This window comes from Nerophis ophidion, linkage group LG14 (assembly GCF_033978795.1).
Source record: "Nerophis ophidion isolate RoL-2023_Sa linkage group LG14, RoL_Noph_v1.0, whole genome shotgun sequence".
Taxonomy (NCBI): Eukaryota; Metazoa; Chordata; class Actinopteri; order Syngnathiformes; family Syngnathidae; genus Nerophis; species Nerophis ophidion.
The window spans coordinates 15162034-15175613 of NC_084624.1; the positions used below are offsets into that span (position 1 = coordinate 15162034).

Consider the following 13580-nt stretch of genomic DNA (forward strand, 5'->3'; position numbering starts at 1 on the left):
GTCCCAAAACATGACTAAAGAATGTTAAAATAGAAATCCATATAATAGAAAACACTGTTATAGCAAATATTTTCCAACCTTAACTTTTTTAAAGTTCATTCTACTGTAGTCATCCAAATTTGGGGGCGACGTGGCTCAGAATTTACAATTGCTGTCCAAAAACATGAGGGTTCCTTGTACTACGCCACCTTACTCATTACTTTTCACCCACCCTTGCTCCCAGTGCAGCTCACATTGCTGTATGCGTGTGAATGTATGATTGTTTGGTGGGGATAACTTCAAATGTACTGCAGCTTACCACCATGAACTGTCTATTTTTATTACTATTGTTAAATGTAGCTTCCAACCATCGACGTGTGAATGTGAACAAATTGTGGGTACTCCGCAGCGCTTTGTTGTTAACAACAAAGAGCCTAAACTAAATCTATCTATATTATCATTTGTTGCTAAACTAATATATGATAATTTGGTGCTAAATTAAAGCCTTAACAAGCTGCTACGCATCGTACTGCCTCTGTCAGTGCGTCTCTGCAGCACCCAGCATTGTCCCACCCACACAACCATCTGGTTGGTTACACGCAGAGCGGTAATAGCCTATCAGCAATGCGTATTCAGAGCGCATGTAACAGCCAATCAGCAGTGCGTATTCAGAGAGCATGTAACAGCCAATCAGCAGTGCGTATTCAGAGCAGTGACCGCCAATCAGAAGTGAGTATTCAGAGCGCATGGAGTCAGTGCTCACAGCGTAGGCAAACAGAGAGGAGAGACGGTTAGCAGAAAGGTGTTTAGCAGGTGAGCACAATGCAGCGAACTCTCCCCAAATTATAATAAACACCTCCCAGTCCAAAGACATGCACCTGGGGATAGGTTGATTGGCAACACTAAATGGTCCATAGTGTGTGAATGTGAGTGTGAATGTTGTCTGTCTATGTGTTGGCCCTGCGATGAGGTGGCGACTTGTCCAGGGTGTACCCCGCCTTCCGCCCGATTGTAGCTGAGATAGGCGCCAGCGCCCCCCCGCAACCCCAAAAGGGAATAAGCGGTAGAAAATGGATGGAGCTCCTAGTCAACTACTAGTAACATCACTATGAGCCCGTTGACATTCTAGAATTTAGATGCGGCAGCTGAGCTCGCTTGTAGTCCTTGAGGTGAAGGCTAATTAGCTTTTAGCGTAACGTTAGCTCATTTTGCTTTGTGTGCCTGCGTGCGTGTGTGTGTGTTGCGGACAGCAAAGCCCTGTCTGTTTAAGAGAAAGACAAGAATTATTGACCGATAGTTAACAACTAAGTTATTTCATTTGACCTTTTTCTTTGTTGAAGCAGCAAAAAAGGACAGTATGTTAAATGAAGAGTTTCTGTCTCTGATAGTTGATATAACAATGTAACTGCATCATAAAGCCTACATGAACTCCATGGTGTTCAGGGATGAATTGTCTCTCCTTTTGCTATTGTACTATTTTTTCAGCTATAGTTACATTAATCACTAGTAATGTAGCAGCCTAGTTTTGAATGGCAGGGTCCCTGCTATCGCATGTTGATAAAAATATAACATTTACATAATAAAATCAATAAAAATCAACTATAGGCTTCCCAAATGCTGTGATAAAATAAGCATGATGAGTTGAGCATGTCAGTATGTGTCTCCACTTTTAACTCTTTTTCAAACGCTCATTGCAAACGCTTATTTACAGTAAGTCATTAATTTGACTTTGTCATTATTTTTTCTCAGTAAGTCAATATTTACTAAGTCAAAATAATGACTTACTTAGTATCTCAGGAAACTAGAACTGTTTTGTTTTTACTTTACGACTTCACCACAGTCTGTAGTCTATTAATCCCAGGCTGTAGTGGAGACGTGATGGTGGCGAGCGGGGGTGTATATTGTATCAACCTGGAAGAGTTAGTGCTGCAAGGGGTTATGGGTATTTGTTATGTTGTGTTATGATGCGGTTGTTCTCCCGAAATGTGTTCGTCATTCTTGTTTGGTGTGGGTTCACAGTGTGGCGCATATTTGTAACAGTGTTAAAGTTGTTTATTCGGCCACCCTCGGTGTGACCTGTATGGCTGTTGACCAAGTATGCGTGGCATTCACTTGTGAGTGCGTGAAAGCTGCATATATTATGTGACTGGGCCGGCACGCTGTTTGTGTGGAGGAAAAGCGGACGTGACGACAGGATGTAGAGGACGCTAAAGGCAGTGCCTTTAAGGCACGCTCCTAATATTGTTGTCCCGGAGAAGTTGGGAGAAGTTCGGGAGAATGGTTGCCTTGGGAGATTTTCGGGAGGGGCACTGAAATTCGGGAGTCTCTTAGGCATACATGCCAAGCCTCCCGATTTTCCCGGGAGACTTCCGAATTTCAGTGCCCCTCTCAAAAATCTGCCCAGGCAACCATTCTCCCGAATTTCTCCCGATTTCCAACCGCACAACAATATCGGGGGCGTGCCTTAAGGGCACTGCCTTTATCGTCCTTGACAACCTTTAGTCTCGCCCACTTTTCCTCCATTAAAACAGCGTGCCGGCCCAATCATACAATATATGCAGCTTTTATACTGGATCAACAGCCATACAGGTCACACTGAGGGTGGCCGTATAAACAACTTTAACACTGTTCCAAACAATTTTCCCTCCAATTTTTCATGTGTGAGCAAACGCCAAAACTCCTTGAGCATTTAGTGGCGCACATGTGAGCGACGGCAGACGTGTACACTGTTATGCGCTTATCTTTTTATTCGATTTTGTGCGCGGCCTAGATTTGCCGTGCGCAGAGGACGTGTGAGCAGTGTGCAATTGCACAGGCGCATGCGTACCTTAGAGGGAACGTTGGTTACAAATATGCGCCACGCTGTGAACCCACACCAAACAAGAATGACAAACACATTTCGGGAGAACATCCGCACCGTAACACAACATAAACACAACAGAACAAATACCCAGAATCCCTTGCAGCACTAACTCTTCCGGGACGCTACAATATACACCCCCGCCCCATTGTATATTGAATAATCATACATCGTAATCAAGTGTTGTCTTTTTCTCCTGCAGGACAATGGAGAAGAACAAGAAGAAAGGAAAAATCTTTTGAAGAGTGAATTTAATTTTCAGTTACACAAATACACACACACACATGAATATTGTTACTCTCCATAGCATTTTTCTGTTTGATATTTTAAAACTAACATGCACGTCGGCCCTCATGTTTGTTATTTTTGGTGACTTTCTTGTCAAATGTTGTCCTTATTGTTCCCAACATAATCTAATACTACTCGGAGTACAATGAAGTACTACTACCATAAGTTCTACACTATGTCCATGTGTTGTACAGCGTATCGTGCTTGGGAGAGGCTGTTTGAAGAGCCGTGGTCGCATGACATGACAAAACGTATGACCACTAGGTTTGTTATGTACGCTGTCGTCACAGGTATGTCACAGGTACGTACCTCGTTCTTAACCTCATAGTTAATTTTGGGTAGTGTAAGGGAAAAAAATAAACACTTCCTGTCCCGTGTGGAATGTGGAAGAATACCGTTACAAATAACTTGTACCGTTACTCCGCTATGGCTACAGTAGTCTGCTTGAAATAGTAAAAAGAAATGAAGAAGCAGACAACATAATAATAATAATAATAGATTTTATTTGTAAAAAGCACTTTACATTGAGCAAACAACCTCAAAGGGCTACAGTGTATTAAAAAATAAATAAAAGATATTATTAAAATAAATAAAATATAAAAACTAGAACAGCCTAATAGCTCAAACTAGTATGCATATATCTATAAAAAGGCTTTTTAAAAATACAATTTAAAAAAAAAAGGGTTTTTAAGCCTTTTTACAATCATCCACAGTCTGAGGTGCCCTCAGGTGGTCAGGGAGAGCGTTCCACAGACTGGGAGCAGCGGAGCAGAAAGCCCGGTCTCCCATAGTTCGCAGCTTTGTCCTTAGAGGTCGGAGGTGTCGTGGGGAAGATTTGGCCACAAAGCAGGCAGGAACTCTAAAAGGTTCCTGAAGAACTAATTAACATACAAAATATGTGCTGTGTATTTTCTCAGTAGTCAAAGTGCGAGTTCACCAAAGATTCAGTTTGGAAGTAGACATGAGAGTTGTGAATGTTGGACACAAATATTCAAAAGCTACTGCAAAAAAACTAAGTATTCCAGAACAATAATATTAAGAATGACCAAAAAAGTGTAACCATTCGGCCTTCCGACTGGAAAGCACGTCCCTAGAAAGTAGAGCAACAAGGGAGGCAGGGAAGAAAAAAACAATAACGAAACAGGACAAACAAACGTTATGAGTAACGGCTGCATATGTAATTTTACCGCAAACATGTTCCTAGCCCCCTCCTGCTCTGTTACTGACAAAAACATAATAGCAGAGCTACTTAAAACATTCTTACTGGCTGTTAATGCTACACGAGGTCTTGTTAACGGTTTACTGGGTTCGAATCCCATTACGGAAGGTTTGCAGATCGTAAAATGTGTTTTATTGCACGAAACAAATCAATTTATTTTCATTCATTTTAGTCCAAAAATGCATCAAATTGAATTAAGATTTGAATGTTTTATGCTTCGGGTCTCTCTGCCATGTGGTTTCTCCCCGTGGTTTCAAGACAAAGCACAGACAGGAAATGCAAGAATAAACGATGTTGTGTTACGCGGGATTTAAACTGAAAGTGGACCTCGAGGACATCGCCTTTTATGGTATTATGCAAAACTTTCACATGGCATAGGAAAATGTCGTGTTACTGGGGAGTGTTGTCAAGGTCTCTTTTGAATATGGAATAGCATTATCTGCAAAATACAGTAGAACACGCTTATGTTTACAGCCTGATCCGCTTAAGTCAACATATGTGAACCCCAAAGGACTCATTTCTAAGAAAAATGGTTTATCAGTCCCTTCAGGAATTTGCCATGGCACCAATTAATGCAAATAAAAACCAATTCCCCTACATAACGTCTTTATTGCCCAAAAAACACAACTCTTGTCCTCCTGCATAGCCTAAGAACTACTTCCTGTTACTGTCTACAGTGCTAAACCTATGCAAACATTAACTTCCTAATTTACATGTATTTATATATTTATTTAACATTATTTATCCAGGCTTAGACAATTAAGAAACATATTTCTTTCATTTGCCATACTGACCTTGCTAAGAGGCAGCATTTACATGATAGAGATGTTGAAGTGTGATGGCAATCCCCAATCATCTCTCATTTACCCAACAAGCATGAGCGCTATAGATCAACTATAGAACAGTTCGCTTCAAGTGTAAAACATACACGGAGAATAATTGTATTTTGTACACGACAGAGTACAAGGAATAAGTGTTTCTTTCTGTAATTATAGTGAATTATTAGTTACAATTATTTAAAAGAGGACAGTAATTAAAAATTGATATCAGAGTATGTACTTTTGCTGCCATCTAGTGTCTGGTATTAAGTATGAGCTGTGTAACGAGCATAACATCAACACACTATTTGTTTTCCAATTTTCGTTGCAATCCTGTACTATTTTACGACAAGATTACATTGATAAGAAATTCATAAAAATAAGAAGATCATACAATTTTAGAGAAACTAATTAAGGCATTTGAGGCTGCAAGCTGTTGGAGGGACTGATATACGTCGACATGTGTCGTATTGTTAACTTCATCATATTCTTCTTCTAATTACACACACTCACTTCCAGTTCAGTGCAAAATAAGCTTATGTTAACTCTCGCTTTAAAGGAAAACTGCCCTTTTTTGGGTGGATTATGCCTATCATTCACAATCATGAAAGATATGACGGATGTATTTTTTCTAGTGCATTCCAACACTCAAATAAAAGTAGCCGATGGGAGGTCCACTATTTCGCACATAAAATCAAATAAATAACCATTCAGTGAATTAATTATAAACCAAGTATTAGTGATATTGTTATTATAAGTGCTAACGCAGACAAACTATAACGGCGCTGTGATCATAAAACTGATGATCGACTGATCATAAATCATGCCTCTCACCCGGACAGAAAAAGTCTGAGTAGGTTTTCCATTTGGGTCCCGGAAACGGCGAGAACGATACGAAAAGACGCTTGCTTTTTTTTTTTTTTCTGGCGGTTCCCCTTTTGAGTTGTCACGAGGTGTGTGGACTTATCTGTGTTCCAGGTCTTGGACGACCTATGCTCACACCTAACAAGTCTTAGATGTTAAAATAGAATATTTTCAGTCCTTCAAAGCTCTCGTATTTCTTACCCAGATTTGTTGTGTGTTATTTTCTTAAAACGATAGTAATATTATATGGAATATGAGACGGCTTCGCTGTAGTTTTCTTGAGTGACTCTTATATGAAACCAGGATCCAACTATATTTTTCCAAGCTGTCATTGCATTTCAAACAAGACGCTAAAAGGATTTTAGCAGGTAAATAAATATTACTATTTGCATCCAGTCATGCTCGATAACATTTATTGTGTACATAATATTTTACTGTGAGGATTTTGCTTTGTTTGCTTTCTTCATGCCAGAAGTAACCACGGACTACGTTATTCCCCACACCTTCTTTAAGGCTTTTTTTTTTTCTTATCACATTTGGACAAAAGTGGCAGCATTTTCTTTGATGCTTTCAGTAACTGCATTTTTTTATTATTATTATTGACCTTTTATATGTATACCGTCTAACTGTCCATTTACAATATTAAAGTTTACATGGTTATGCATCCATTTATTTGCATTCATTTTAACACACAAATGTTAGAATTTTTTTTCTCTACACTTTAGGGTTCTTAACCTTTTTGATTTCCTGACTTTTCTTCTACTTACCGTATTTTTCGGATTATAAGTCGCAGTTTTTTTCATAATTTGGCCGGGGGGCCGGAGCGACTAATGTGTGAAATTATTAACACCATTACCGTAAATTACCAAATAACATTATTTTTCTCATTCGCGGAAGAGACGAAGAAAATGTCAGTAATCGTCACATACACGTCCACCGATAAGAATTTGGCGGGGGAGGGTCATGGCAGAAGTGCATTGTGGGTAATGAGATGCTAACTGCTATAGGCTATATGCTCCTGCCGTAGCTATTAAAATGGATCATTTCATCGTTGGCGGTAACTTATAAAAACTGAGAAGGGCTGAACAAAAATGGCACCAAAAAGGAAATCATGTACTGCAGATTACAAGCTGGACGTAGTGAAATATGCAGCAGAAAACGACAAGAGGAAGCGGGGCGCATACCTTTAGAGTTGGCAGAGTTGTTTAGAAGCAACATCGAGGAAGAAGATTTCATGGGATTTATCGATTAGGAGTCACAGATTATTTGGTAAACGTATAGCATGTTCTATATGTTATAGTTATTTGAATGACTCTTACCATTATATGTTACGTTAACATACCAGGCACGTTCTCTGTTGGTTATTTATGTGTCATATAACGTACACTTATTCAGCCTGTTGTTCACTATTCTTTATTTATTTTAAATTGCCTTTCAAATGTCTATTTTCAAATAAATTTCCCCCAAAAATGCGACTTATACTCCAGTGCGACTTATATGTGTTTTTTTCCCTTCTTTATTATGCATTTTCGTCCGGTGCGACGTATACTCCGGAGCGATTTAAAATCCGAAAAATACGGTAAATAATACCGCTGAATTAGTCATCTTACTCTTGATTTTAACCACTTTCAATAATAATGTCTAACCTACTTTCAGTTTACAACCTTCTCAAATGATATTAAACAATGTATTCACGACCAATATAATTATTTAATACTAACTCTAGGCTTAGGTTAGACTTAGACTTAGACAAACTTTAATGAACCACAAGGGAAATTGCTACATATTCATTGTTACAATGTGAAAAGTGTAAGGATGGAAAGGACAATGCAGGTATAAATAGACTAAATATAGCAATATAAAATCTAACATATATGTAATATTTACATAATATATGCACAGTGTATTATATATACTGATATAGTATGTCTATACCATATTAACATTATATAACAATTACCATGTACAATATTACAGTATATGTGTCAGCTGCAGCATAAAATAGAGAGTAAATCCAGCAGAAAATAGAAAATATACTGTGGAGGTCTCTTGCTTCCGGGTTCTCCCCCCCCCCACCCCCCGGACATGACAGCTGCATTCGGGGCTTTGAACAGTCTTTTATTTTCCAATCAAATGTTCTTTTTGTCCATCTCAGCCACCTCCATGTCGTCGCTCTCTTTCTATCGGCGTGCTCTGCCATCCACCCACCGACTCTCCTTCCCGACTGCTGCCTTTAACAGAGCGACAGGTGATTTGACAAACACTAACAGCTGTGTCATTCACTCGCCTGTCGCCAGTCTCGTAACCGGTTCTGCCACACTCCACTTCGCTGTAGGTGCGCAGGCCACGCCCACCACATATACATTAAAAACAAAGAGAAATAGCTAACATGGAAGGTGTCAGGTAATAGACAGATAGCATCTATTGCTGCATGGCGAGTGATTATACAGCTGGACTAAGTGCGGAATGAGGGAGTTCTTGTATCGAACACTGTGGGAACAAAGCTGAAGGGAGCCTGTTGGAGTATGAATTCCAATGTCCCTCAATTGTCTGGTGGAGTGAGTGGGAAGCAGTTTGTCCAGCGTCGTCCTATCCCTCACTGACACAAACGCCTCCAACTGCGTGCCAATAGTTTGGCCGGCTTTCCGGATCAGTTTATCAATCCGGTTTGAGTCCCTTTTGCTGGTGCTGCTGCCCCAACAAACCACTGCAAAGTACAGGGCACTGGCCACAACAGACTGATTAAATATCTCCAACAGCTTGCTGCACACATTAAAGGACCTAAGCTTCCTCAGGAAAAAGAGTCTGCTCATGACCTCCTTGTAAACAGCTTTGCAGTTGTCCTTCCAGTCCAGTCTGCTGTTCAAGTGGACTCCCGGGTACTTGAACGACCCCACTACTGCCACCTCCCGGCCCTGGATCTTGATGGGCTCCACCGGGGTCATTATCTTCCTAAAACAGATTACCAGCTCCTTGGTCTTGTCCACATTAAGAACCAGATGGTTCGCCTGAGACCACTCAACAAAGTCAGCGATTAGTGTCCTGTACTCCAATTCCTGTCCCTTTCCGATACACCCAACCACACCAGAGTCGTCAGACTATTTCTGCAGGTGGCAGGACCTGGAACTATACTGGAAGTCTAACAGGAAAGGAGACAGGGCGTTCCCCTGTGGAGCACCTACACCACTGACCACAGTATCCAACAGGGAGCTCCCCAGTCGCACAAACTGGGGCCTGTCAGACAAGTATTCAGTGATCCAGAAGACAATGAATGAACTGACCCCCATCCTGAGCAACTTGTCCCTCATCAGAATTGGCTGAATGGTCTTGAAGGCACTGGAGAAATCAAAGAATATGATCCTCACACCAGCCAGGTGAGAGTGAGCATGATGCTGCAGGTAGATAACAGCAGGTTAGGTTGTTTAGAACAAAAACAAACACTGTTAATGGTCCTGGATAAGAAGGGACGAATAAATAACTGACGGAAAGTAAATTTATATTAAAATTAAAAAAATTTATAATGTATATATTTAACTAAATTAATAATAAAATTAAAGACATTCTCCACATTAGTCATAATGTTTGCACTTAAGAAACTATTATGACTTTAGCACAGACCTGGGCATTCTGTGGCCCGCGGTCCACATCCGGCCCTTTGTGCGTCCCTGTCCGGCCCGCCTGAGGCCAATCATCCATCCATCCATCCATTTTCTACCGCTTATTCCCTTTTGGGGTCGCGGGGGGTGCTGGCGCCTATCTCAGCTACAATCGGGCGGAAGGCGGAGTACACCCTGGACAAGTCGCCACCTTATCGCAGGGCCAACACAGACAGAGAACATTCACACTCACATTCACACGCTAGGGCCAATTTAGTGTTGCCAATCAACCTATCCCCAGGTGCATGTCTTTGGAAGTGGGAGGAAGCCGGAGAACCCGGAGGGAACCCACGCATTCACGGGGAGAACATGCAAACTCCACACGGAAAGATCCCCAGCCTGGATTTGAACCCAGGAGCACAGGAACTTCGTATTGTGAGACAAACGCACTAACCCCTCTGCCACCGTGAAGCCCGCTTTTATTTTGAAAAGTGTTATTTATGGACGTATGTCCGTGTGCAACCTGTGAGTGAAGGTCCACAGCGACAAGTGATGCCCGGTTACCCCCGAGACGCTAGACAGAGAAAAGTTGATGACGAATGCTGTGTTTTCAACAAGACATGCACTGCCAAGTATTTCTTTACAGAAATTAAAGGTAAAGCCGTGTGCTTAATTTGTTGCACACAGGTTGTTGTGTTTAAAGAATGTAATTTGAATCGCCACTACACGAGGAAAAATAGCGGAATCTGTCTGATAAAGAGCGTGCAAGGGAGGCTGATGCGTTGATGGTAAAACGGAAAATCAAACAAGGACTTTTTGCCAAATTTCACACCGACAGATATGCATCCGTCCGGACAAGTTTCGTAATTTCTCACACAATCTCCAGAAAAAGTAAGGCGTTTTCTGACAAGAGTTTATTAAGGAGTGCTTATTGGACCCTGTTGCGCTGATATGCCAGGAGAAGGGGGGCGCATTTGACAACGTGTCACTCTCCCGACACACTGTAACGTGCTGGAAATTTGGAGCTCCAGCTAAAAAACAGAACGGCCGACTTTGACTGTTTTTCGCTGGCTTTGGATGAGAGCTGCGATGTACGTGACACCGCCCAGCTGCTCATATTCTGGCAGCCATGCAGTCAGTTAAAGGGACAACCACAGGTAATGACTTGTTCACAGAGGTAAATTCGTGTTTGGACATGTTAGGACTGAAATGGGACTGGCTGGCAGGTGTGACAACAAGATGGTTGTCCAAATCTGACGGGGAAAAATGTTGGACTTTTAAAGAAAATGCAGGATTAGGTGAAAAAAATTAACCCTGTGCAGAAATTGACCTTTTTGCATTGTATTATACATCAGGAGGTGTTGTGTAAGACCGTGTTAAAAATAAAACCAGCAAAAGCAATATGCTTTTCTATGAAGTTGAATTAGGTTAAATTAAATTCATATCTATCAATCCATCCATTTTCTATCGCATATTCCACTTTGGGGTTGCTGGTGCCTATCTCAGCTACAATCTTAAATTATTATTATTATTATTTATCTTACGGTACATTAAAAATAATATTGAGCAAAATTTAATTGAAATATTGTCGATGTGGCCCTCCAGCAGCGCTCAGGTTGCTCATGCGGTTCCCGGTAAAAATTTAATTGCCCACCCTTGCTTTAGCACCAGGTTTGATCTGTTTGATATGGTCATTACTGCCACAAGTGGTGGAAAAGTGTATCACAATGTATAATCACTGCGAACCACAGCTGAGAAAACATTTTTTGCCGGCTCTCCCGAGGGCGCTGCTCAATGCGCCCTGGCCCTATGGTTAAACACTGCTCTATGTAATTGACAGCTGAGTTGTCCCACTTTCACCACAGGCACGCTGGGATAGAATCCTACAAGGCGATAAGGATAAGCTGTAAAAGATGTCTCAAGTTTATGAACAGATGTCGATTCAGATTGACTTTATAGACCAGGGATGTCAAACTGGTTTTCATTAAGGGCCACATCGCAGCAAATCCATCCATCCATCCATTTTCTACCGCTTATTCCCTTTCAGGGTCGCGGGGGGCGCTGGCGCCTATCTCAGCTACAATCGGGCGGAAGGCGGGGTACACCCTGGACAAGTCGCCACCTCATCGCAGGGCCAACACAGATAGACAACATTCACACTCACATTCACACACTAGGGCCAATTTAGTGTTGCCAATCAACCTATCCCCAGGTGCATGTCTTTGGAAGTGGGAGGAAGCCGGAGTACCCGGAGGGAACCCACGCATTCACGGGGAGAACATGCAAACTCCACACAGAAAGATCCCGAGCCTGGATTTGAACCCAGGACTGCAGGACCTTCGTATTGTGAGGCAGACGCACTAACCCCTCTGCCACCGTGAAGCCCCACATCGCAGCAAATATTGTATGAATTTACCTTTGAATTTCATTATAATTATATAAATTGTTTTAAGTAGGCTGTACATTTTACAGTAAAAAAAATTACATTTGCAAAATTTTACTGTAAAATGTTTTGGGGTTTTTTTACAATATTTTACGGTGAAGTGTGTTTCTGGTCTTGTCACCCTCTCCCGGACAGAAGGGCGACACGGCAGTGTGGCTGGATCAAAAGAGACGCCGAAGACGCCTTGCTTTGTTACAAGCGAGTGTCCTTAAGCAGGTCTGCAGTACCCAGAGGAGCCGAGGTTAAAAAAAAATGAAGGACTCCTAACCCGGAGAAGCCAAACCAACAGTTTTTAATCAATCAATGTTTATTTATGTAGCCCTAAATCACAAGTGTCTCAAATGGCTGCACAAGCCACAACGACATCCATGGTCAGATCCCACAAAAGGGAGAGGAAAAACTCACAACCCCCCCAGTGGAGACTAGAATCAATGGACGCGTTGAGTGGGTCTAACATACAAACCCCGTTTCCATATGAGTTGGGCAATTGTGTTAGATGTAAATATAAACGTAATACAAAGATTTGCAAATCCTTTTCAACCCATATTCAATTGAATGCACTACAAAGACAAGATATTTGATGTTCAAACTCATAGACTGATTTTTTTTGTTTGTTTTTTTCAAATAATTAACTTAGAATTTCATGACTGCCTCACGTGCCAAAGTAGTTGGGAAAGGACATGTTCACCACTGTGTTACATCACCTTTTCTTTTAACAACACTAGATAAACGTTTGGGAACTGAGGAAACTAATTGTTGAAGCTTTGAAAGTGGAAATCTTTCCCATTCTTGTTTTATGTAGAGCTTCAGTCGTTCAACAGTCCGGGGTCTCCGCTGTCGTATTTTACTCTTCATAATGCGCCAACATTTTCGATGGGAGACAGGTCTGGACTGCAGGCGGGCCAGGAAAGTACTCGCACTCTTTTTTTTTTTACGAAGCCAAGCTGTTGTAACACGTGCTGAATGTGGCTTGGCATTGTCTTGCTGAAATAAGCAGGGGCGTCCATGAAAAAGACGGTGCTTGGATGGCAGCATATGTTGTTCCAAAAACCTGTATGTACCTTTCAGCATTAATGGTGCCTTCACAGATGTGTAAGTTACCCATGCCTTGGGCATTAATGCAACCCCATACCATCACAGATGTTGGCTTTTGAACTTTGCGTCGATAACAGTCTGCATGGTTCGCTTCCCCTTTGGTCCGGATGACACGATGTCGAATATTTCCAAAAACAATTTGAAATGTGGGCTTGTCAGACCATAGAACAGTTTTCCACTTTGCATCAGTCCATCTTAGATGATCTCGGGCCCAGAGAAGCCGGCGGCGTTTCTGGATGTTGTTGATAAATGGCTTTCGCTTTGCATAGTAGAGCTTTAACTTGCACTTCCAGATGTAGTGACGAACTGTATTTAGTGACAGTGGTTTTCTGGAGTGTTCTTGTGCCATTGTGGTGATATTTTTTAGAGATTGAGGTCTGTTTTTGATACAGTGCCGAAGGATCGAAGGTCCCGGTCA

General features: G+C 41.5%; 1 protein-coding gene across 2 annotated transcripts in view; it reads left to right on the forward strand.

Annotated features, from left to right (window-relative positions):
* The window catches only part of LOC133568177 (septin-7-like), a 119232-nt gene extending 112536 nt beyond the window's left edge, over positions 1-6696 (forward strand). For both annotated transcript variants that reach the window (XM_061919922.1, XM_061919923.1), the window contains exon 14: positions 3042-6696. In XM_061919922.1, the coding sequence (XP_061775906.1) occupies positions 3042-3081 (40 nt within the window). In that variant the 3' untranslated portion in view covers positions 3082-6696. The remainder of the gene's footprint in view (positions 1-3041) is intronic.
* Positions 6697-13580: the final 6884 nt, after the last annotated feature.